Source organism: Myxocyprinus asiaticus, chromosome 11 (assembly GCF_019703515.2).
Source record: "Myxocyprinus asiaticus isolate MX2 ecotype Aquarium Trade chromosome 11, UBuf_Myxa_2, whole genome shotgun sequence".
NCBI classification, from domain to species: domain Eukaryota; kingdom Metazoa; phylum Chordata; class Actinopteri; order Cypriniformes; family Catostomidae; genus Myxocyprinus; species Myxocyprinus asiaticus.
The window spans coordinates 12,540,048-12,563,959 of NC_059354.1; the positions used below are offsets into that span (position 1 = coordinate 12,540,048).

A 23,912-nucleotide genomic window follows, 5' to 3' on the forward strand; every position below is an offset into this window, starting at 1 on the left:
TCTGCATAGCACTGTTGTAACGTGTGGTTATTTATATTACTGTCACGTGCGTGAAAATCCCAGGAGATCAGCAGTTACAGAAATACTCAAACCAGCCCGTGTGGCACCAACGAACATGCCACAGTCTAAATCACTGTGATCACATTTTTTCCCCATTCTGATGATTGATGTGAACAGATAATCGCATGAATAAGCAGATGTACAGGTGTACCTAATAAAGTGGGTGGTGAGTGTATATTTCAATATTGCAATTAATTTCTTAAGAAGTAAAACTTTTTAAATGAGGACAAAATGACTGTGTGCACCTTTAAAATAGTGTGACCGACATTGCAACTTGTCTTTTTTGTTGTTGTGTGGTCATCAAAGACACAAGAATGTAAGAGATAAGTCAAGTCTGTAGCCTTGTGCCAATTGAGTTTGTAGCCTTGACATTTCAACTGACTTTTTAGAGGACTGTAAACTGCAGGTAGTGACCTTCCTCAAAGGTAGTTATGTGTCATTTTAGTGAAATACAATCTCGCTTTGTCCGTTTGTTAGCCCAGGGCAGCAATGGGCTAACTTGTAACCTTTTTACATCATTAGGAAACCATGGAGAAGATGAAGTCCAGCACAAAAGAGGTCTAAAACAAAAGACAAGCAGAGGGAGATGTAGAAGAAATTCCTCTCCTGCTGATCACAATCAGGACTCCTGAGATTATGTACTGTTATTGGAAGAATTACACAACTTTTCGATGAATAGGTTATTTCTTATTACTTTTATTGCTGTCCTTATTGCATCTATTCTTTGGTTAATTTGTTTTATGTTACAGTTGTACTTTTTTACGTATTTCATAATTAGCATTTCACCTTTTTGTATGTTGATTTGTATGTCTTTAAGTGCTGTAATTTGTTTGATTGTATCACTCCAAACATTGCCGAAGAGGCCTCAGCACTTTGTTTTCGGGGCCCTCTGTTTTATTCACCATTGTTTTAATGTATTATTCTTTTTACCATTTATTTGTTTGTCTGTCTACAGTAATATGTGGAAATATGTTATTTGTGTTTGAGACAATGGCAATAGAAGAAGGGAGAATAGAAAAGATGGGGGAGTGAGCTTGACAACAAAAGATTACAAAGAAATCAGCTAAGAACACAAACTGCTGGTTTTATTACAGCTTCAAAACAAGAGATATCCTTTTTTACTTAGATGGTGGATATTCATATAAAGTCACATCAACTGAGGCTTGGTCATGCCCACTCTCTCTCTCTCTCTTTCTCTCTCTCTTACTCTCATCATGGTGAAGGCAGTCATAGTCTTAAGACCTTTCGTAAAGGTGCTAATGGTAGTATTCCTCTCTTTTGCTGCTTTGTCCTCTCGCTTTAGATTGTATGTGATACGAAGGCCAGAAACATGCTTTATGCGCATGCAGATGCGAGCATTTGCCAACTTATTGCTAACGTGCAATCTGAACATGTTTACCACATGTTTTTGCATTATGGTGGGGATTACAAACCTTAATACTCAAGGGGGCGATAAGAGTTACCTTCAGAAGTCTTTGCTATTAAACTGAATGTTTTGTTATTCAGGTAAGATATTTTGTCTTCAAACTGTTGCTCCGCCACGACGATAGTTAGCTTAAAAGAGAAGACTCGTAGAAGCAGACAGTTCAAACTAATGTCCGCTATAGCGCCTCTTGTGGCAACATTGAGACTGCAACACATACTTACGTTGCATTCTGAATTGCAGTCTGACACTTTTTGAAATGCAACAATGCACAAAATCAAGCTTTTGCGTAGCTAGAGGCGTCTGCGTTCACATACTTGCGTAGAGTATTTTTTGGCCTTAAAGGGATAGTTCACCCAAAAAATTTAAATTCTCTCAACATTTACTCGTCCTCATTCCATCCCAGACATGTATGACTTTCTATCTTCTGCAGAACACAAATGAAGATTTTTAGAATATTTCAGCTCTGTTGGTCCATACAATGCAATTGAATGGTGGCCAGAACTTTGAAGCTCCAAAAAGCACATAAAGGCAGCACAGTGGTTAAATCCATGTCTTCTGTAGCTATCCAATAGGGTTTGAGTGAGAACAGATCAGAATATAACTCCTTTTTCTATATTAATCTTGAAAGCAGTCTCCTTGGCAATCATGATTTCAAGCTCGATTACACTTCCTATAGAGCCATCTAGTGCTCTGCACATGCGTGAAGCACTAGGAACTGTAATCGAGCTTGAAATCATGATCATGCCTAGCGATTGCAATGGCAAGATGTACAGTGAAAAAGGAGTTATATTTTGGTTTGTTCCCAAAAAAAAAACAAAAAAAAAATGACTGGATCTTTTCTGAAGACATGGATTAAACCACTGGAGTCGAATGGATTTCTTTTATGCTGCCTTAATGTGCTTTTTGCAGCTTCACAGTTCTGGCCACCATTCACTTGCATTGTATGGGCCTACAGAGCTGAGATATTCTAAAAATCTTCCTTTGTGTTCAGCAGAAGAAAGTAAGTCACACATCTGGGATGGCACGAGGGTGAGAAAATGATTAGAAAATTTTCATTTTTGGGTGAACTATTCCTTTAATTAGGACATAAAACATTAGATGCGGGAACAGCAACAGAGACATGAAGTGTTGAAATGTGGCTCAGTGGAGAGAGCAAGTAATACTTTTGAATTATAAAGCTGAAGTGCGTAATTTCTGTGCCACTAGAGATACCAAATGGAATTGAACAGATAGAACAAGGTCACACCACTGGTTGAGCCCATGCTGTTATGTAAGGCTGGTCAGGATGCTCAAATAAACAGAGCAGTTTTAATAGTGCCACAGTGTTTACAATTTTTGAGGCAATCAACTTACAAATGGCTTACTCATAGTTGTCTCTGCATATTAACCCTGGATAGGAGTATTTTAATGTCTAAGTAATTACACACTCAAGCTTTAATATCATACTGAGGCAACAAACATGCTCTTTCTTCTGTGACCATGTCAGCGCAGGTCTTGAATTAGATTAGGTCATCTCCTTCATAGATTAGAACACCTTTGCTGTACGAATGCGTTAGCTAACCTTGAGCTTATACTGATGTTAGTTGCTAAAGGCAGTTTATGCTGAAACTCAAACTGTGCTCAGTCCCACACTGATGCGGTTTTTGAACAGGTAAAAATAAATGAACAAGACAGAAATCCGATTCATAGTGGACCTGAACTGAGGTTAATCATGTTCTATCAACTAACCATTTGCTTTCACAGAGAAACGACTGAGTACAGAGAGAGTAACCTGAAACCAAAGCCTGATGTTTAAGATTTTTAAAATGTACGAAAATCTCCAGGTATGCCACTACTCTGGACCCAGCAACTACTTTATACCTGTTACATAAAATAGAAAAGGATTAGAGTCGCTATTGCCTCTGTAGAGTAGTTGCATTCTTTCAGAATTGAGAGTTTGTCTGAATGCGTGCAAAAATATTTGTGTGTGTGTGTGTGTGTGTGTGTGTGTGTGTGTGTGTGTGTGTGTGTGTGTTAGCTTGTTTGTGGTAATGAGTGCCTTAAATATACGAACAGCATGCCATAAAGTGGCTTCTTCTGTATGTATAAATCAGTACAGTATTATGGACACCTAGCAATTGCCTTTTATATGCCTGTCTTATTCAGTGGGGCAGAATTAAAACATTTTATTCGGGAAAAAACACTTGTTCAGTTTTTTTTTTTTTTTTTTATAAATACATTATTTTTATGATTAATATCAGAAATGTATTGTGTGCTATTACAAATTCCATAATAAAAATACCACAATTTTACATCTCAATTCCCTAAACATTTTCAAAAACTACTTCTGATCTATTTTTGTAGACAGTGTTGAATGTAATCTAATTAAAGTAATTATTTACAGTAATCTAAATCATTTTTATTACAAAAACGTGTAATGCATTACATGTAAAATTCTTGATGTATGCATTTACATGTAAAACATGAATCATGTTAATACAAAAAACATTTTGGCCTTTCAATTTCATAATAGAATTCAATACAATTGAATTGTGTAATTTTTAACTAAATTAAATTAATACAAATCTTAAAATATATATTGGGTAAGAAGCCCCCATTAAGAACAATGTTCAGTGTAATTGTTTATTTTCACAGTTTAGCTGAATAATTGAATAACTTAATGATAGGCAAATCAAATAACAGAATCCCAGTCAAAGAGATTCTTCTGAAAGGTAAACTTATTCTATGAATGATATACTATGCAGGCCTATGAATATATGCATATAAAGACTCCCATATTTTTAATTGAAGGCATGTCCTAATAGAAATACTATGAATATAGATTGAATTCCACTCAATTAGCCTATTAGATTATAAGGAACAGAGATGTTTGAAATATACATCTAATGCATGGAAGGATTTTACAATAACCCCATAAGTTAATAATTATTACATTTAATAATAATGACACCAGAAACAACCTTCTGCCCCAATCTTGAGTGCGTAAATCTTAAAGGAATATTCCGGGTTCAATACAAGTTAAGCTCAATCGACAGCATTTGTGGCATAATATTGATTACCACAAAAAAATGTTTTTTTTTTTACTTGTCCCACCCTTTCTTTAAAAAAAGCAAAAATCTGTGTTACAGTGAGGCACTTACAATGGAAGTGAATGGGGGCCAATCCGTAAACATAAAAATATGCACTGTTTCAAAAGTTTACTCACAAGACGTAAAAAACAATGTGTGTAAACATGATTTTAGTGTGATAAAATTGCTTACTAACATTTTCTGTGTAAAGTTATATCCAATTTTACAACTTCGTTGCCATGACGATGTAATGACAACAACCCCTAAATGACCCTAAAAATTATTTACTTTACATCTCAAATAATACATGAGTTTTAACAGAAGAATGAATGTGTGCTTTTATAAAAATATAAGCTTCATATTTCTGCCTTTAAACTCTCCAACAATTGGCCGCATTCACTTCCATTGTGTGTCTCACTGTATACTGGATTTTTGCTTTTTTTAAAGAAAAGGAGGAATGAGTTAAAATAAATTTTTGTGGTAATCAACATTATACCACAAATGCTGTCGATTGAGCTTAACTTGTTTTGAACCCGGCAGGGGCGGATCTAGAAATTTTTTCATGGGGTGGCATGCAGACTATGAGGAGTGGCAACGCCAAAGCAAGCGCCCATGTGTAGTTCTTATGGATCAAGGTACCAAGCTTCACTGCAACAAGTACTAGTTCATTAATTGGAGAGTGAATGCATATCCAGTGTTATTCTGCTAATAAAATCCTGTAGGCCTATCAACTTTGTAACAGCTGGAATAAGTCATTTGAAAGGGAACAATAACACAAATTTAGTTCTAAATAAAAATAAACTCTAGGAAAACTGTACTTTGTGTGGCAGTGCTGCAAAACCCATTAATATTAATTGTTTTATGCACAATAAAATATTCTTTTAAATCACCTATTTTGATAAACAGTCATTCTTAATGACCGATTCAAGCACTCAAATAGATATTTCACATAATATGGTAATTTCATCTCTACATCTGCTGCTATCAGTCTTGGGATTTTGTTAGTCATTAGATGAACATATATATCAGCAATTTAATCAAGAACATGACTTATTGGTATAGTGGTTACTTTTTGAGTCTAGTTTTTAGAGGTTCTGGTTTCTAATTCACCCAAATATAACTTTTTATTTTAATAAACAAAGATTGTATCTGTATGTGTATGGATGGGTGTTACACTTCAAAAAATACAACAACAGATGCGGGGAGACACGAGTAGCGGAAACACAGACACATTTATTGACCGTTCTGTATTTGAAAAAACAGTGAACTCCGAAGTTCAGACAGCGACAACCACAAACTCTCCGCTCCAGCAGTGGGAATCGTCGCGAGAGCATCAGTGACCAAGACGGCACAGCTCACGAACACCTGTCTCCCATCACACAACCCAACCATGAAACACTCAGTTTATATAGGAAGGAAACACACTGCGTGCCAGTGCTCCACTAACAATCAGATCACCTGGTTACCCCACACCTGAGAGCGATTAGAGAGAGAGAGAGAGAGATAAAGACAAAAATCACACTCTACATACACACAAACAATACGGCCAAGAAGGCAATCACAATGGGGGACATATTTTGCTTTTCTATTTCCTGGAAAAGAGCATGAGCTGCAGAAAAAACTGCGGACACTAAACGACACTGCTAACAGCCACAACGAACATTTATCATAAAATTCAAAATGACACATTCCAGCGCTGGATTCCTCAATCAAAACATACACAGATCAGATGAAATAGAAACTCCTACTCAAGAACTGGAGATGTTTCATCTGGATTATACACATACCGGACAAAAGGTATTTCAGAAAGTGCTGAAGACATGTCTCAACTGACGGCAATATCTCGAATAATCATTCAGTGAAAACTTGAAAAAAAAAAAAAGAGAAATTAATCTCTTACCTCTTTTTTCTCCATGTATTTGTCCATATTTTCATATTGTTGTTGTGGTTGAGGAAATAAGTTCAAAAAACCTAAGCCTGCAAATAACCAAACACTGCACATGCACTGCAGCAGCAAGTACACGATTGGCTGCTGCTGTAATCACGCCATTGGCCACTTCTTTAACCTATCACGCAATTGATCACTGATATACTTTCACGTGATTGGCTGCCGCTGTAATCAATCACACTCTCAGTCTGTGTGGTCATTTGTGCATCCGGTGAGGCAGTTCGATATGAATAAACCCCTACACTATGTCAACATCTTATATTTATATTTAAACATTTGTATACTTATACTGGGGTGGCAATGCCTTTTCTTAGGGTGGCGTTTGCCACCCCAGTAGATCCACCCTTGGAACCTGGAATGTAAATAAAATAAAATAAAATAAAATAAAATGTTTATTTACAATTACAATTTTAAAGAGTTACTGTAATCAGTCATTTGTTGTGGATTACTTGTTTGAGTGACTTACCCAACACTGGTTGTGGATGAGCTCTTAGCTACTTTGTAAAAGTGTGTGTATTTACCACAGTAAATTTATTGTATTTGTGTTTACCACATAACTTAATGCATCTTTTTAAATATCACATACACAGAAACTAATTTGGAAAAACTGCACACAAAAAAATAAATAAATAAATAAATTTCATATTCAGCTTTTGTATTTTGTTTTTCCTTTCACAAGTGACTTTAAGAAGTACTAATAAATGTGACAAGTTCTTGCACAGTGATGGTTAAACGGGCCTGAAAAGTGTGTGTGCTAACACTGTGGCTTTAGAGTCAGATAGTTTCTGGAGTTATTCACTTAAACAGAATACCTTGCATGACAAATACATGCATTTGAAACAGCAAAATGCATACCCTAAACAGCTGTAGAATTAAATCTTTACATTTCAAATGAACAGCCAAGGTCATGAAAAGAACTCACTGACTCCTTGCATAATGAATCCTAGCAACAGCTGTGATTGCATAACCATCAGGTTATGTTTCAGGAACCACAGACCCTAAAAACAAGAGAAATTCACATAATTCAATACACGCTTTAGAAGAGATGGGATCAGATGTCTGGCAGCTTCATGAACACTGGGATATTCATAAGAGTTCATTTGTATATTAGTAGCATTCTAGTTTTCTCTCTCTAGTACTAGTAAAGGGTTAATCCAGTGCGGTGGAGCCAGCGACCAGTTCAACCCGGAAACATGAGTGATAATTCACAGACTGTAGTGTTTGTAAGAGGCTATCAGGCCGGACGGGGCGGGTTTAGGTTACACATGGAAGTCGACGGTGCTTTGTGTTGGAAATAGACTGGATCATCGCAGTGTTTGCAATCAACTAGAACTGTTTGTCTGTTTTGAGAGAATAAAATGGAGGGGTTTGAAGGGGCCAACATCGGCGAAGTTGTTTTAGATCTGTCCCGTTTGAATCTGAACAATTTGAGTCTCGACAGGGTTAGCGAGAAACGACGGAAAGACACGAAGCAGCTGTACGTGTGCTATAACCGAATCTCGCTTCTGTCCGACTCCATTTGTTTCTTCTCTAATCTGGAGTTTCTGGACATCAGCAATAACACGCTGTCGGTCATCTGTGAGGACATCACCCGACTGACCAAACTCAAAACCCTCGTAGCCAAGAATAACCGTTTAAATGAGTTTTCTCTGCCTAAAGACTTCGGCTCTCTGCAGCTGGAGGTGTTGAATCTGAGTGGAAACAGGTTTGAAGAGATGCCGACCCAGTGTTTGCAAATGCAGCAGCTACAGTCTCTATCACTGGGAGGAAACAGACTGAAAAGCATCCCAGCAGAGATAGACAGTCTGACCAGGTAATGTTGCATGGGCTCATCTTTGCAGGATTGTCAGATAAAATAAATAAATAAGAGGACGTTAGTCTTTTGTAATCCTTAAAAAGTCAGTTCCTTTATGACATCATTATCCAGGAAGTGACATCATTTTAAAATGATAAAACAATAACACAAACATCAGAGTATTAGGAAAGGATTTTATGATAACTATGTTTTGTGCTATTAGTTTGGTTTGTTTCACTCTCACATACCAATTTTGATAAAACTGCAGAAATTGGTATGATAAAATCTTTTTTTATGACAAATTTTAAAACATACTGTGTAAAAGGAATGACCCTCCTAATGTGGTAGTTATGAATGTTTCCCTCTTCAGTGTTGAAAATATTATTGATCAGTTATTTGATGAAAGAGGAAGAAATAATGCAGTCTGTGAAAACAGTTGCTTGGTATTCTGATTGAGTCCTGATGAGCATAAGCAAATCAATCCAACAGATTACACAACAGCAGTGGTAGAGTTAAAAAAGGTTGGTGAAACTGGATATGTAGTCAGCATTAAGTTACTCAACTAGTCAGAACGTGAGCCAACCCCTCATTTTAAACCAGAATAAGACTCGACTATCAGATTTGATTGATTAGTGACTAATAAACATTCACTTCTGGATACTCATTCCACTCTAATATATATGCTTTATATGCTAGAAAAGATAATAAAGCAGCAGATTATTATTTAAAGGCCTGGCACAAGGGCCATTTTCACTTAGTGCCACATTTTTATCCAGATTAACCAGGAATGTGATGTCTTCATGCTCTGCTTTACTGGTCTACAAAGGAAATAAATTGTGCTGGCTGAAGCAACTTTAAAAGTGTACAATCCAAAAGACAAATTTCTGCTTGTGTTTTTTTTCTTCTTCCTGTTTATAGCTTGTGCTTCGAACAAAGTGCAATGCGTGCAAGCAAGAGGTCATGCTGACACAAGTTGACATTGTTATGATCAATTTAGGAGATTTTTTTTCTGCTCTTCATGATTGTTTACCAAAAAACTGTTGCCTCATGCTGATAAGTTTCTTATGTACCTTATCAGTGTTACTCTTAATTATTACTGACGTGCACAAAAACAAACACCTTCCCTAATGTGAAGGTAATAAGCTCCTGGAGAGTGAATCCCACTAGCCCAGTGGCTGATGATTGCACTTTATTAACTGATTTTGGGAGTGAAAGATATGAGAACAGAAGACACTGGAAAAAAAAAAAAATTTTCTCAATCAGTATTTTTGTGTTGTTTACCAGTAAATAATCTAAACATCCTTTAAACAAGATACATTTACGAGAACAGCAACATTGCATAAGATCTTTTAAGATGAGAATATAAAATGTATCTTAAAATAAGTTAACTCCCTACCCCAATGTTTATATTATAGAATATATTCTACTAAAAAGAAAATAACTTGAACTGTTATTTTCACTTCCCCAATGGCAAATAGTTTTATATATATATATATATATATATATATATATATATATATATATATATTATACACACACATCTAACTGTAATTTAATGAGGTTTATGCTTATTATTATTATTATTATAATAACAATTGCCAGTTGGTTGAGAAATACATTTCAATTCAAGCTAAAAAAAAAATACAGATATTTAGATTTTTTTTTTTTTTTTTACTGAAAAGACAAATATTGATTAAGAAATATTGAGTAATATTTTTTGCTGGGCAAACATCTTCTACATGTGTAGAGAAATGAATTGTTTTAAAAGCAGAAGACATGATGTCTATAGATATCTTTCAAGAAACAGGGTTTCCAAAAAACACACTTCTATCATTTAATTTTAGTCTATCATTCTGTCATCAATCCACTGTTGTAGCTTGATATGAAAGTGTCTATGCTGAATGCATACATCTAAATCTAACTGGTATGCACTTGCAATAAATGCTCTGAACATAATCTGCCACATAAAAGTCCCATAGTCTAGCATAGGCAGACTTCCAACTATAGGAATAAAGTCTGGTTCTGTTTGCAGCTTATTCTGGTCAAGAACCTCTTATTTTAAGAAGTCATGGAAATTTCTTTTTTGAATATGAAGTTTTGTAGTTATTGCTCTTCATAATTGTGATCTCTATGAAAGGATTTCTTAAAAATCCTTAACCAGTAATCTGAAAAAAAAAGTAATGGAAATATTATGGAAATTAATTGCTAAAAGTTTGGGAACCTTGCTGATATTTAATTTATTATTATTATTATTTATTTTATTTTTTTTTACTTGTGTGCAGTATGCATCAGACATTCAGAGGGCAATTCACTAAAAGCCAGGGTATACTTAGTTTTTCTGTGTTGTGAATCAGATTGTGCCTTGCCTTTCAATGCATATTCTTTTGGACGCATGCACACTACAAATGTTTTGTGATAATTTTTAAGTTCAGTCAGTGGCAGGCACATGATATTCAATCTATAAAAAGCCTAATTTATATTTGAAAGGAGGCATGCTTTCACAGAAAGGAATGACAATGACTTGATTTAAATACTTTTTTTTTAATCCCCTTTTTCTACCCAATTTGGAATGCCCAATTCCCACTACTTAGTAGGTCCTCCTGGTGGCACTGTTACTCACCTCAGTCCGGGTGGCGGAGGACAAGTTTCCATTGCCTCAGTTTCTGAAACAGTCAGTCCGCCCATTTTATCACGTAGCTCGCTGTGCATGACACCGTGGAGACTCGCAGCATGTGGAGGCTCGTGCTACTCTCCGCAATCCATGCACAACTTACCACGTGCCCCATTGAGAGCGAAAACCACTAATCGTGACCATGAGGAGGTTACCCCATGTGACTCTACCCTCACTAGCAATCGGGCCAATTTGGTTGCTTAGGAGACCTGGCTGGAGTCACTCAGCACACCCTGGATTCAAACTCGCGACTCCAGGGGTGGTAGTCAGCGTCAGTACTCGCTGAGCTACCTAGGCCCCCTACTTGATTTAAATACTTAAGACACAGCAAAATTTCAGCAATGGTGCACGTACTTAAACAAGATTACGGGTGGTTAGTGAATAAGTCGCAGGTTTTTGTGTTGAAATACCACAATCTTAAGTGGTGCAACTGTTGAGTGAATTAGCTCCTCAGTGAACAGACTGTGCGCAGTATGTGGTTTTGCCTCCTGAGGCTGAGACTATAGTTTAAAACATGATAAATATTTAACAGTATGTATTAAAGTATGTTAAAAAATAATAAAAATATGTCTCATTTGCATATATTGAACTCCAACTGTTTTGATGACAAGTGCTTATTTTTTTAAACTAACCAAAAGACTTTCATTTGGGCTTTTGCTAGCTGCGCTGCAGAGGCAATACATGTGAATGGTAAGCTGTCAGGAGTTGAACGGCAGGCCGCAGTATCAGTTTGCAGTATAATAGTGGCCCCAGTCCAGCTGTGCTGGAACAGTGAGTCTGTTGAGGCCAACTTGGCTAAGTGCCATCCCATAATAAAGAGATATCTGCCCTGATGGCCCACATTGCACATAAAGTAGGTCTTTTTTTTTTTTTAAAGAGATCTAGGCCTCTTTTTCCTTTGCCATCTCTGTCTACTGTGGTAATTGTAGAGACTAATCCAAGATGGGTTGGCGAAGGGAATGAGGTATTGAAACAAAAATGAATGCCTCTTTTTAGGGTGTCCACAGAGGAAAAAGAAATGGACTGAGTCGTCAGTAGTGTAAAATGGTTGTCTCTCTCTCTTTCTTTCCCCAGTTGTCTAATTTTTCAAAGCTATTTTGACAATGATAACATTTCTGAGAGGAAGACATTCTTTGTGTGAAGCCCCCTGAAGTCTTTTGGCTTCATTGAACATGTGTTGTCTAGGACACAAGTGGTTGTTAACACAGACACAACAAAAAGGGATGTTTGCAGAAGATTTCCATTATCGTTAAACGTTGATCAGTGTTGACTATTTCCACATAACCTTTTGTGAAATGTTTGTGTTTGATTCCTCTAGCTTCCCCTCCAATCTATATATTGTTTTCCAAGCCTGGGAAAGTCATGAAAATAAAAATCTGTAACCGTCTTGGAAAAGTCATACAAATTTCCATAGTAAATATAAATTTATGTCAACCTGGTCTCATTGTGAAAACGTGACTCTATATACATTTTTGAAAAACTTGTTCTATGTGTCTCCAGGTATAATTCCCTGCAGTTTCCAGGAGAAATGAACACTAGAGGCACTACAGCAACTGTGTATTTTATTCACTTTCACTCAAATCATGACTTTAATGGCTGATTATGACTTTATAAATGCTTATTTTTTCTTTCTATTACTCATACCCTGCTATTTTATGATATCGACACACTTTTACTCAAACACATCTGTTCAAAAACAATTAATTTTAAGGCTTTTATTACAGGCTCACCTACATACAGTTGTGCTCAAAAGTTTGCATACCCAGGCAGAAATTGTGAAATTTTGGCATTGATTTGAAAATATGAAAATACATTGAAAATATGACTGATCATGCAAATTAAAAAAAAAAAAAAGTCTTTTATTTAAGGATAGTGATCATATGAAGCCATTTATTATCACATAGTTGTTTGGCTCCTTTTTAAATCATAATGGTACCAGAAATCACCCAAATGGCCCTGATCAAAAGTTTACATACCCTTGAATGTTTGCCTTGTTACAGACACACAACATGACACACACAGGTTTAAATGGCAATTAAAGGTTAATTTCCCACACCTGTGGCTTTTTAAATTGCAATTAGTGTCTGTGTATAAATAGTCAGTGAGTTTGTTAGCTCTCACGTGGATGCACTGAGCAGGCTAGATACTGAGCCATGGGGAGCAGAAAATAACTGTCAAAAGACCTGCGTAACAAGGTAATGGAACTTTTATAAAGATGGAAAAGGATATAAAAAGATATCCAAAGCCTTGAAAATGCCAGTCAGTACTGTTCAATCACTTATTAAGAAGTGGAAAATTCAGGGATCTCTTGATACCAAGCCAAGATCAGGTAGACCAAGAAAGATTTCAGCCACAACTGCCAGAAGAATTGTTCGGGATACAAAGAAAAACCCACAGGTAACCTCAAGAGAAATACAGGCTGCTCTGGAAAAAGACGGTGTGGTTATTTCAAGGAGCACAATACGACGATACTTGAACAAAAATGAGCTGCATGGCCGAGTTGCCAAAAAGAAGCCTTTACTGTGCCAATGCCACAAAAAAGCCCAATTACAATATGCCCGACAACACTTTGACACACCTCACAGCTTCTGGCACACTAATTTGGAGTGACGAGACCAAAATAGAGCTTTATGGTCACAACCGTAAGCGCTATGTTTGGAGAGGGGTCAACAAGACCTATAGTGAAAAGAATACCATCCCCACTGTGAAGCATGGTGGTGGCTCACTGATGTTTTGGGGGTGTGTGAGCTCTAAAGGCACGGGGAATCTTGTGAAAACTGATGGCAAGATGAATGTTATCAGAAAATACTGGCAGACAGGTTGCATTCTTCTGCACGAAAGCTGCGCATGGGACACCCTTGGACTTTCCAGCACGACAATGACCCTAAGCACAAGGCCAAGTTGACCCTCCAGTGGTTACAGCAGAAAAAGGTGAAGGTTCTGGAGTGGCCATCACAGTCTCCTGACCTTAATATCATCGAGCCACTCTGGGGAGATCTCAAACGTGCAGTTCATGCAAGACGACCAAAGACTTTGCATGACCTGGAGGTATTTTGCCAAGACGAATGGGCAGCTATACCACCTGCAAGAATTTGGGGCCTCATAGACAACTATTACAAAAGACTGCACGCTGTCATTGATGCTAAAGGGAACAATACACAGTATTAAGAACTAAGGGTATGCAGACTTTTGAACAGGGGTCATTTCATTTTTTTCTTTGTTGCCATGTTTTGTTTTATGATTGTGCCATTCTGTTATAACCTACAGTTGAATATGAATCCCATAAGAAATAAAAGAAATGTGTTTTGCCTGCTCACTCATGTTTTCTTTAAAAATGGTACATATATTACCAATTCTCCAAGGGTATGCAAACTTTTGAGCACAACTGTATATACACTTATTCCAACCCATATATCTTGGCAGTAGCTCACCTGATAGAGTGTTGGACTTAGAGTCGGAGGACCACAGTTCAAGACCAGTCATGAGCTCAAGCTGACATGTGACATTACAGAGTTACAGAAGCAAAACAAAATGATGTGCTTCCTTCAAAAACTGCTTTTTCATTTCTGCATTTTAAAACACTAATGGTTAAGTTTAGGCGTTGATTTGGATAGGATGTCCTTTTGTATACATCTCATTTATATTTTAAAACACTATTGGTTAGGTTCAGGCAAAAGTTTTAGGTTAGGGAGGTATGTTTTAAAAAAAGTCTAAAATTCACCTTAAAACCGCATCTGAAAAAGACACTAATTTACTTGCTTTTGGCACCCCCAGCTGGACATTTCACTAGAAACTGCAGCTAAACGTGTTGTACAGCATGTACATTTTGAATTGCAAAATGTTATCATGTTCACGTAAATGTCATGAGACCAGGCTGATTATTGTAGTTATGCTCTGCAAGGAATTTTTCTTTAGCTGGGTTTCCATCCAAATGTTTTGCATTTTGAAAACGCTTTTTAAAAAATGTGACTAAAGAAAATGCAAATCACTAACTGTGTTACCATCCAAAGGATATTTTTGTGAAAAAGGTTTAGCACATCAAAATGTTTACTGATATAGCTTATGGTAAAATTTTACAAGTGTCAGCAATCTTTTTTCAATTTAACGAGTTATATTTCGATTAACTTAAATGTCGCAAAAAAAACTTGTTTGGAAACATTGTCGAGAAAAATTGCATTAACTTCAAAAAATTAAGTGCCACATGACAGAATTTACATCACATGTGTCCTCACAACAAAAATGATATTTAGAGTGGTAAATTATTGAACCACAACCATTGTGTTAATCAAGATGACTAGGTATACATCCTTGAAATTATAGTGTGTGAAGCATTACTCGCACTGTTAAAGGATGGTAAATGGTCTTAACCAGCTTATGGTAACCTGAACAGATCTGATGAATATCTCGTATCATACACCTGTAATCGACAAGTCCCTGGAGAACAATGGATGGCCACCTTTAGCGATTAATGTAATCGCGGTGGCCATCCATTGGAGGAAGAATGGGGATGTGCCTGCCATCCTGCGTGCCATAAACCTGTGCATTTTTTTTAATAGCTGTGCACACAGCATATACACATCGATGAATGGTTGGTTTACTAACCACGAAAGTTTCCCCAACTATTTTGTATTCTGCGTAGATTGCCAGTTTGAACCGGGCGATGGCGACCCATTTTCAGGCCAGAACTGGTGGTAACCTGCGACGGGTGCAACATCAGGACTTATGAATTTGCACAGCACCTCAAACGTTGGCCGTGAATTCCTAAAATGTTGCAGACAAAGACATTTTTATGAAGTGTCTCTGGACCTCAACCTCCCAGAATGCCCTACTGCATGGTCTCTTCAAGACCCATAGGCTTTGCCACATAAGAAATGTTACTTGCAGTCCAGTCAGACGAGCAACTGCTCAATTTTGACGTTGACTTCTGATATTTGCTACTATTGCAATTATTTGTGAAAATAAAATGTAGTAAGCTGGCCAATTTCAATTAATGGTCTCAGTACTCTCTCCATTTTACAAAGATTTAGGGACAAAATTGATCTGGGATGCGAAAGGTATACAATTAGCGTTATACACGAAATTCTGTATGGAAAGGCTCATTGGCAGATTTCTTTTACGATAAATAAAACCTTATGCAACAATGTGTTTTTTTTTTAAGCATTATATCATGTCACTTTGTCATGGTGGAGCAGCTGAATGACCTCCTTGCTTCAGGGAGAATTGTATTTGCAGTATTGGAGCAATTGTACCAAGGTTATTATTGTAAACTAAAACGAAAACTAAATGTTCAAATGTTTTTTCGTAAACTATAAAAATCTACATAATTGGAAAAAATGAAACTTAAATAAAATACATTTTCATGGCTCTGAAAAAACTAAACTAAAAAAGAATCTTTCAAAAATATTTTTTTTTTTTTGTGATAGGTTTTTAAACCTTTAAACCTGCTATCACCTTAACATGAAGATGCCACTAGGTGGCGATAGCACCAGTAGATGGTCTATTGCCCTCATTACATAAGCAAGACAGAGCAGGAGGGAATCACTACAGTACATCATGCAGAAAAGCAAAGCAGTTAGAAAACTAGGGTGACCAGACATCGGTTCCCGGTTTTACGAGGTGTGTCCTGTCCTGCCTCCAGGTCATGCAAAGTCTTTGGTCGTCTTGCATGAACCGCACGTTTGAGATCTCCCCAGAGTGGCTCGATGATATTACGGTCAGGAGACTGTGATGGCCACTCCAGAACCTTCACCTTTTTCTGCTGTAACCACTGGAGGGTCAACTTGGCCTTGTGCTTAGGGTCATTGTCATGCTGGAAAGTCCAAGAGCGTCCCATGCGCAGCTTTCATGCAGAAGAATGCAACTTGCCATCAATTTTCACAAGATTCCCCATGCCTTTAGAGCTAACCCCCCCCCCCCCCCCAAAAAAAACATCAGTGAGCCACCACCATGCTTCACAGTGGGGATGGTATTCTTTTCACTATAGGCCTTGTTGACCCCTCTCCAAACATAGTGCTTATGGTTGTGACCATAAAGCTCTATTTTGGTCTCGTCACTCCAAATTACAGTGTGCCAGAAGCTGTGAGGCGTGTCAAGGTGTTGTCGGGCATATTGTAACCGGGCTTTTTTGTGGCATTGGCGCAGTAAAGGCTTCTTTCTGGCAACTCGACCACGAAGCAAATTTTTGTTCAAGTATCGTCGTATTGTGCTCCTTGAAACAACCACACCGTCTTTTCCCAGAGCAGCCTGTATTTCTCTTGAGGTTACCTGTGGGTTTTTCTTTGTATCCCGAACAATTCTTCTGGCAGTTGTGGCTGAAATCTTTCTTGGTCTACCTGACCTTGGCTTGATATCAAGAGATCCCCGAATTTTCCACTTCTTAATAAGTGATTGAACAGTACTGACTGGCATTTTCAAGGCTTTGGATATCTTTTTATATCCTTTTCCATCTTTATAAAGTTCCATTACCTTGTTACGCAGGTCTTTTGACAGTTATTTTCTGCTCCGATGGCTCAGTATCTAGCGTGCTCAGTGCATCCACATGAGAGCTAACAAACTCATTGACTATTTATACACAGACACTAATTGCAATTTAAAAAGCCACAGGTGTGGGAAATTAACCTTTAATTGCCATTTAAACCTGTGTGTGTCACCTTGTGTGTCTGTAACAAGGCCAAACATTCAAGGGTATGTAAACTTTTGATCAGGGCCATTTGGGTGATTTCTGGTACCATTATGATTTAAAAAGGAGCCAAACAACTATGTGATAATAAATGGCTTCATATGATCACTATCCTTAAATAAAAGACTGTTGAGCACAACTGTATGTGTATGTGTGCGTAATAAATATATATATATATTTATTACGCACACATACTGGAACACCTGGGGGGTTTGCGATACACGTGCATATATATATATATATATATATGCACGTGTATCGCAAACCCCCAGGTGTTCCAGTTTGAGACATTCAAAATCTGGTCACCCTATAGAAAACACACTAGCCGTGTCTGGGACTTCAATTATGACACATTTTAACCTTTATTGGAATGACCGTTCATTGTGTTGCCAATGCATGATGTTAAAACAAAGAGAACAGAAACAATATAATATCCAGTAATTTATTCTGACTTTCTCTCTCTCTCTCACACACACACACACACACACACACACACAGACAGTCTTTTCACTCATTCTGTTTACACCGTCAATCAGTGATTTGTTTTACATTTCATTTGTAATTGGTATAGAGTTTTGTTTGATGTTCAGTTTTCAGAGTTGCGAGGACTTTGTGGTTAAAGCTCAGTAAAAAATAAGCATTCTTAAATCGGAATGATGTGTTTTCTTGTACTGTAATATCATTAATGAAATTCACTTGGTCTTATTAAAATGAAGATGTTTAATATTATAAGTATTATTTACAAACTGTACATTTGGGTGTCCAGTATCATATGGTGTTCAGACACCATATAATGTGTGTGAGTGAGAAACAGACCAATATTTAAGTCCTTTTTTTTTTAAATCATAAATTCTCCTTCCTGCCCAGTAGGGGGCGATATGCACAAAGAATGTGAATTACCAAAAACAGAAGGAGAAAATGAATGTGACAGAAAAAGATATGATTTCTCACCCACACTTATCATATTGCTTCAGAGGATATGGCTTTAACCACCATGGATGTTGCCCTTGTGTGAATTTTGAAGCTTCAAAATGTTGGCACTCATTCACCTGAAATATTCTTCTAAAAATCATAATTTGTGTTCAGCAGATGAAAGAAAGTCATACACATCTGGGATGGCATGAAAGTGAGTGCATTATGAGAGAATTTTTAATTTTTGGGTGAACTAATCCTTTAAAACAGTTGGATGGAGACCCAGAAATTGGCTGGATATTGTTCTCGTGCTGAGTAAAACTTACTGGCAAGCCTGTAGGGATGTCCAATTTCAGAGAGTCTTGAGGTCTATTCAGTGAATACATCAAACCGGTTCACATATCAGTCTAAATGATCATTGAATCAAATCGTTCTCCATTAATCACAAATTACTAGAAAGTTCATGAAAATTCTTTGGTCAAAAACTGTGGGAGCGCTGCATATACCAATGAGTAATCTGAGTCATGCTGCCATCCCCATGTATAACTGTTTTATTGTACTCATTTTGTCACTGATGCATTCATCCAAGTTTGACGTGTGTTGTTTGCACATGGTGTGCTTGCATTAATCATCACATTGTTTATAATGCTGATTAGATAACCCATTTTCTCTCTATAGTCTGGAGCTGTTGTATTTGGGTGGTAACCAGATCTCCTCCATCCCTGCTGAACTAGCCAACTTGCCTTACCTCAGTTACCTAGTTCTGTGTGATAATCGCATCCAGAGCGTCCCACCCCAACTCAACAGGTATGCATTGAGTTGTATTGCACACATGCTTACTTTCAAAGTGCCTAGTGTGTTTTCTAGGGCACTTGTTTTGTTTAAGGACCCAGATTTTACATTGGACATCAGGTATCGATTCAATGCTGTATTAACATCGTTTATTGTACTGAAGTGTTCTTTAACCAGTCAGACTTTGAAATGTATTAATATTACAATGCACTACATAGGCCCTACAATATGAAAAATTAACATGACATAGGCTGAAAAGGAAAAGGTCTATTTTGTAAATGCATAACCAACAGCAGAAATGTGAATTACCAGCCTAAAAAATGGAACAAACACTGGGCCAAATGTTAAAACAGGCTGCTGAATATGAGCATAAACATGTCAGTGAGATTTTAGTCAGCACAAACCATGTTTATTGTTCTAGCTAGATAATCTATATTTAATGTAGATTTAATGGGGGAAAAAATTCTATTACCTTTAGTTTTATTCATGGTTTTCATACATCTTGGCATTTGCCTAATTCGTCTAGCTTCTACCAAGTGACTGATGAATTTGTGCCAAAATACAGTGGAGTTTGATAGGACAATGCTTTTGATGTCAATAACAAAAGATGTGAGAGCCGTTTTCTCCATTTTTCAAGTGGATAAGCCTATATGTTTTTCTTTTCTAATTAATCGTGATTAAATGGCGTTTTATTATTTGCGTTGGGCATTGTTTTTTCCTGCAACCCTATCAAAAAGACCTGCAAGCAAATCCCTAAAATATTCAAAAATATTCAAAAGTCTAATCAGCATCTTTCCATTTCCTTGACAGACTCCATTCTCTGCGTTCTCTTAGTCTGCATAATAACCTGCTGACCTATCTTCCGAGAGAGATCCTGAGCCTGGTGCATCTTCAGGAGCTCAGTCTCCGCGGCAACCCCTTGGTTGTGCGCTTCGTCAAGGACATGACATATGACCCCCCCTCACTTCTGGAGCTGACTGGCCGCACCATCAAAAGCAGGAACCTTCTGTACTCTCATCAAGACATCCCAACCCACCTGGTCAACTACCTAGATATGGCCAGCAAGTGCCCCAACCCCAAGTGTGCAGGTGGGAGAAGAAAGATGAAAGTTAGATATAGAAGAAGTTGATATAGTATTAGATCAGTAGTGAATGAAATTTAGTGTAAAAAGTACCGTGATGCCACATAGCGACGAGGCGTATTAACGCCTGGCAATTTTTTAGAAAAGTGACCATATTTGGTTTATGCTTTGTAAACTGTACTTGGCTTACAACTCAACTGTATATAGCTGTTGAGTGCACGTAGCGTAAAAATCTCTAGAGGATCGAGATAGTTTTGATATCAATGCAAGTCATTAAAATGTAAAAATATGATCTCAGTTAAGTCATATTGCAACTTTGTGGTGTGCTCTATGTAAGATTTGGAAATGTGCTTCTAACTACAGTATATCTTACCATTTCCAGGTGTTTACTTTGACTCATGCATTCGTCATATCAAGTTTGTGGATTTCTGTGGGAAGTATCGCCTGCCCCTGATGCACTACCTGTGCTCCCCAGAATGCACCTCTCCCTGCAGCTCCAATCCTCAGAGTGATGCTGACTCTGACGACGACAATAGTGTGCCCGCTGACCGCCTTCAAAGAGTTCTGCTGGGATAATTTCACTCACCCCTCACAGATCTTTCTCTCTCAGAACATTATCAGCAAGAACATTAAACTTTACTGCCAGCTGCCTCTATAATCTCTCAACTGAAGCCAAATCATATTGCCAAGTGCGTGAAAATACGATGGTATTCTGGGAAAGACATCTGCAGAAAGTTCTCCATTTTTTAACAAATGCCTTACCTTGCAATGCCAATATAAATCAAACACTGGTAGTTCAAAATAGTTGTTGTATAAAATAGTTATATTAACTATGCAGTAGTAACCTTTGTCAAATCTCTGTTTAGCTTTTGCACTTTTGTAATACATAGAAGAAACAGTTTAGGTAAATGTATATCTTTTGCTCGGCAAAAGATTGCTTTGTCTCAGAGGAGAGACGGTGAATTCAAGGAGATATTTTCACATAATGCACAAAGATCTACTGTGAATTCAAAAAAGATAAACCTTGAGAGCACTATTAGTTTTGGGCTTTGTAAGAGGTGTAAAGGTGAAGTAATTTCTGTGCCACTAACATCACCAAACTGAATTGCAAACAGGTTTCTTAAACACTCCCCCCAGTCTTTCATGGTTTGGACTAACAGATAGCCCCGCCCCAAACTCACACCATTGGTTGAGCCAGTGTTGCTGTGTTGGGCTGGTTTGGATACTCAAACAAACAGTAATCTTTGGAAGCACCACAGAGCTTAACACTTTCAGGGTTAATCAACTTTCGAACACTCAGTATACTTATCATATAAACTTGCTTATATTTGTCTCTGAATATTAAGCTTGAATAGTGGAGAGTATTTTAACATCCAAAAACATACACATTTCTGCTTATTCTTTCTACAAAACTTTAGCACATTGTGTTGAAGCTTTCATCTTTGAATTGCTAAAACTAAGGTTATTGTCTGCTGTTGTTAATCTCCTTCTGCAGTCAAAAACTAGAACAGCATTTGAAGTCCAGCGATAAACAGTGACGAAGTTCACCAATGTCTAAACTGTAGAACTTTGTATTGACAGTTCATTTTTCATTTAGATCTCTCGTTTCTATCAACTAAAAATATGCAATATTGTTACAGAGCCGATAGCAAACATTGTGAAGAGTGTGTGGCATTTTTCTCATGTGATGATTGAATTTTAGCACACTACAAGGAACAGAAGTGATTGTTTTAAATCAACCTTTCTATGTTCTTCAGGAACTTTATATATTATTTGTACACTTTAGATTCTTCACCTTTGTCCTACACTTTAGGCGTAACCATTGACATATTGACTGCAAATAACTAATCCAAAATATTTCAGAGTTTTTAAAATAATACCGAAGGGTTTTATACTAAATAATCTTTTATGACATATGCTATGTCATTGACAAGATAGAATGTATTTTTTTTTTAAGATGATGAAGGCAGGTTTGAATTACACTCACTCCTCTGATGGTTTTATAAACATGTATTTGCACTTCTTATGTAGAGTACCATAATAAAAAAATAAAAAAAAGTGTTTATGACTAACAGTGTGTTTTTACTTTTCCATATTAATGTTAATGAATATTCTTCAAAAAATAAAGGCAGCCATTTATTATGCCTTTGCTAAACCAATTGAACAAGTGACCAATTTTAAAATTATTGTGAACTTCACAACTTAGTTTTGTAGATTTTATTTTTAAATGGGTGAGTTGGACTGGGTAGTCCTTCAATACTGTTTGAAAGGCATACCCTCATCAAGTTGCTTAAGAGAATGCCCAGAGTGTGCATAGCTGTAATCTAGATAAAGGGTGGCTTCTTTAAAGAAGCTAAAATAAAAGGTAGTTTTTCTCATACTTTGTAATTTCAAAGTTTTGATGACATGAAATGGAAACTTGAGTCTGAAACTCAGATTTGATTCACACTGCAGTTGCGAAAATAAATGGATTGAAATAAATTAAATTACAATAGACTTGACTTACGCGGCCTTCACGTGCTATTGGAATTAGCATTAATACAAGTTTACCCTTCAAGTTGTAAGTTGTACGACTGGGAAACTCAGAGATCATTTTGATTCCTGAGCTTCCGGGTTTGGAGATGATGTAAACTTTTAACATGGCAGAGGAGAGTACGGTTTCCTTAGGGAATGATCGGTTTTATTTTATTTTTTAAATACAGCTAATTGTTAGTGCTTGCCATTTCGGTCATATATATTTAAATTACATATATCAGCAACCATTTGAAGCATATACATAGTACATTTTTACTTAATAGCGTGTATATGACCAAAATACAATTATCGTCAGCAAGCAGCCTGAGTAATATGCTCACGGTGTTACAATCTGAGTTCCCCAAGAAATACACATGAATGAACCTGGTATCCTCCATGTTTCCTATTATTTCCAAAAAACAAAGCACAAGTATGGCTACTTGAAGGGTAGCCATACTTGTAATTACCACTTCAGAACTGGGAAATAGGATAATTCCGATAGCACATGAAGGCAGCATTAGACTCTAAATTAGAGACTTGTGAACAACACAAGTCAAGGAGACATAGAGAGAGAGGCAATATAATACTTAATTGACTTTACTAATATTCTCAAATGTGGAAAATACATCTCTGTCTTGTTGTAGTGTTTGTGCACTGGAAGCTTCTGTCACCAAGACACATTCCTTGTATGCAAGGGCGTAGATTCCAGGGGGATGGGGGAGAGGTAACCCCCCCAATAATCAAAACAAGCAAGTACTAGAGTTTTGGAGCAAAACATATACTGGGTCAATGGTAAATACCATCATTATACGATCAACCTCATCATATGGTTCACTTGCTCACATTTAGTAATGTTTTTAATGAAAATTAGTTGCATGTGAAGTCTGCATTTCTTAGAACATATGTGATTACCTGTCATTTTGGTGACCTCTAGCATCTATGGAAAAATCTGACATTTGACATGTT

At 37.0% G+C, this 23,912-nt stretch overlaps 2 protein-coding genes across 3 annotated transcripts in view; both read left to right on the top strand.

Annotated features, from left to right (window-relative positions):
- LOC127448197 (follistatin-related protein 1-like) overlaps nucleotides 1-3,777 on the top strand; it is a 77,681-nt gene extending 73,904 nt beyond the window's left edge. For both annotated transcript variants that reach the window (XM_051710554.1, XM_051710555.1), the window contains exon 11: nucleotides 583-3,777. In XM_051710554.1, the coding sequence (XP_051566514.1) occupies nucleotides 583-624 (42 nt within the window). In that variant the 3' untranslated portion in view covers nucleotides 625-3,777. The remainder of the gene's footprint in view (nucleotides 1-582) is intronic.
- Nucleotides 3,778-5,101: 1,324 nt separating this feature from the next.
- Nucleotides 5,102-22,495, top strand: LOC127448195 (leucine-rich repeat-containing protein 58-like). Its single transcript, XM_051710552.1, has 4 exons — nucleotides 5,102-8,315; nucleotides 19,238-19,366; nucleotides 20,162-20,439; nucleotides 20,815-22,495. The coding sequence occupies exons 1-4, from the start codon at nucleotides 7,861-7,863 to the stop codon at nucleotides 21,006-21,008; spliced, it is 1,056 nt and encodes a 351-aa protein (XP_051566512.1). The 5' UTR covers nucleotides 5,102-7,860; the 3' UTR covers nucleotides 21,009-22,495.
- Nucleotides 22,496-23,912: the final 1,417 nt, after the last annotated feature.

What these genes read in the sequence shown, in the direction of transcription:
- LOC127448195 (XM_051710552.1), top strand. Translation starts at nt 7,861, where the DNA reads ATGGAGGGGTTTGAAGGGGCCAACATCGGCGAAGTTGTTTTAGATCTG. An exon ending in GTCCCACCCCAACTCAACAG is followed by an intron (nt 19,367 to 20,161) that starts GTATGCATTGAG and finishes TTTCCTTGACAG; the next exon opens with ACTCCATTCTCTGCGTTCTC. An exon ending in CCCCAACCCCAAGTGTGCAG is followed by an intron (nt 20,440 to 20,814) that starts GTGGGAGAAGAA and finishes TACCATTTCCAG; the next exon opens with GTGTTTACTTTGACTCATGC.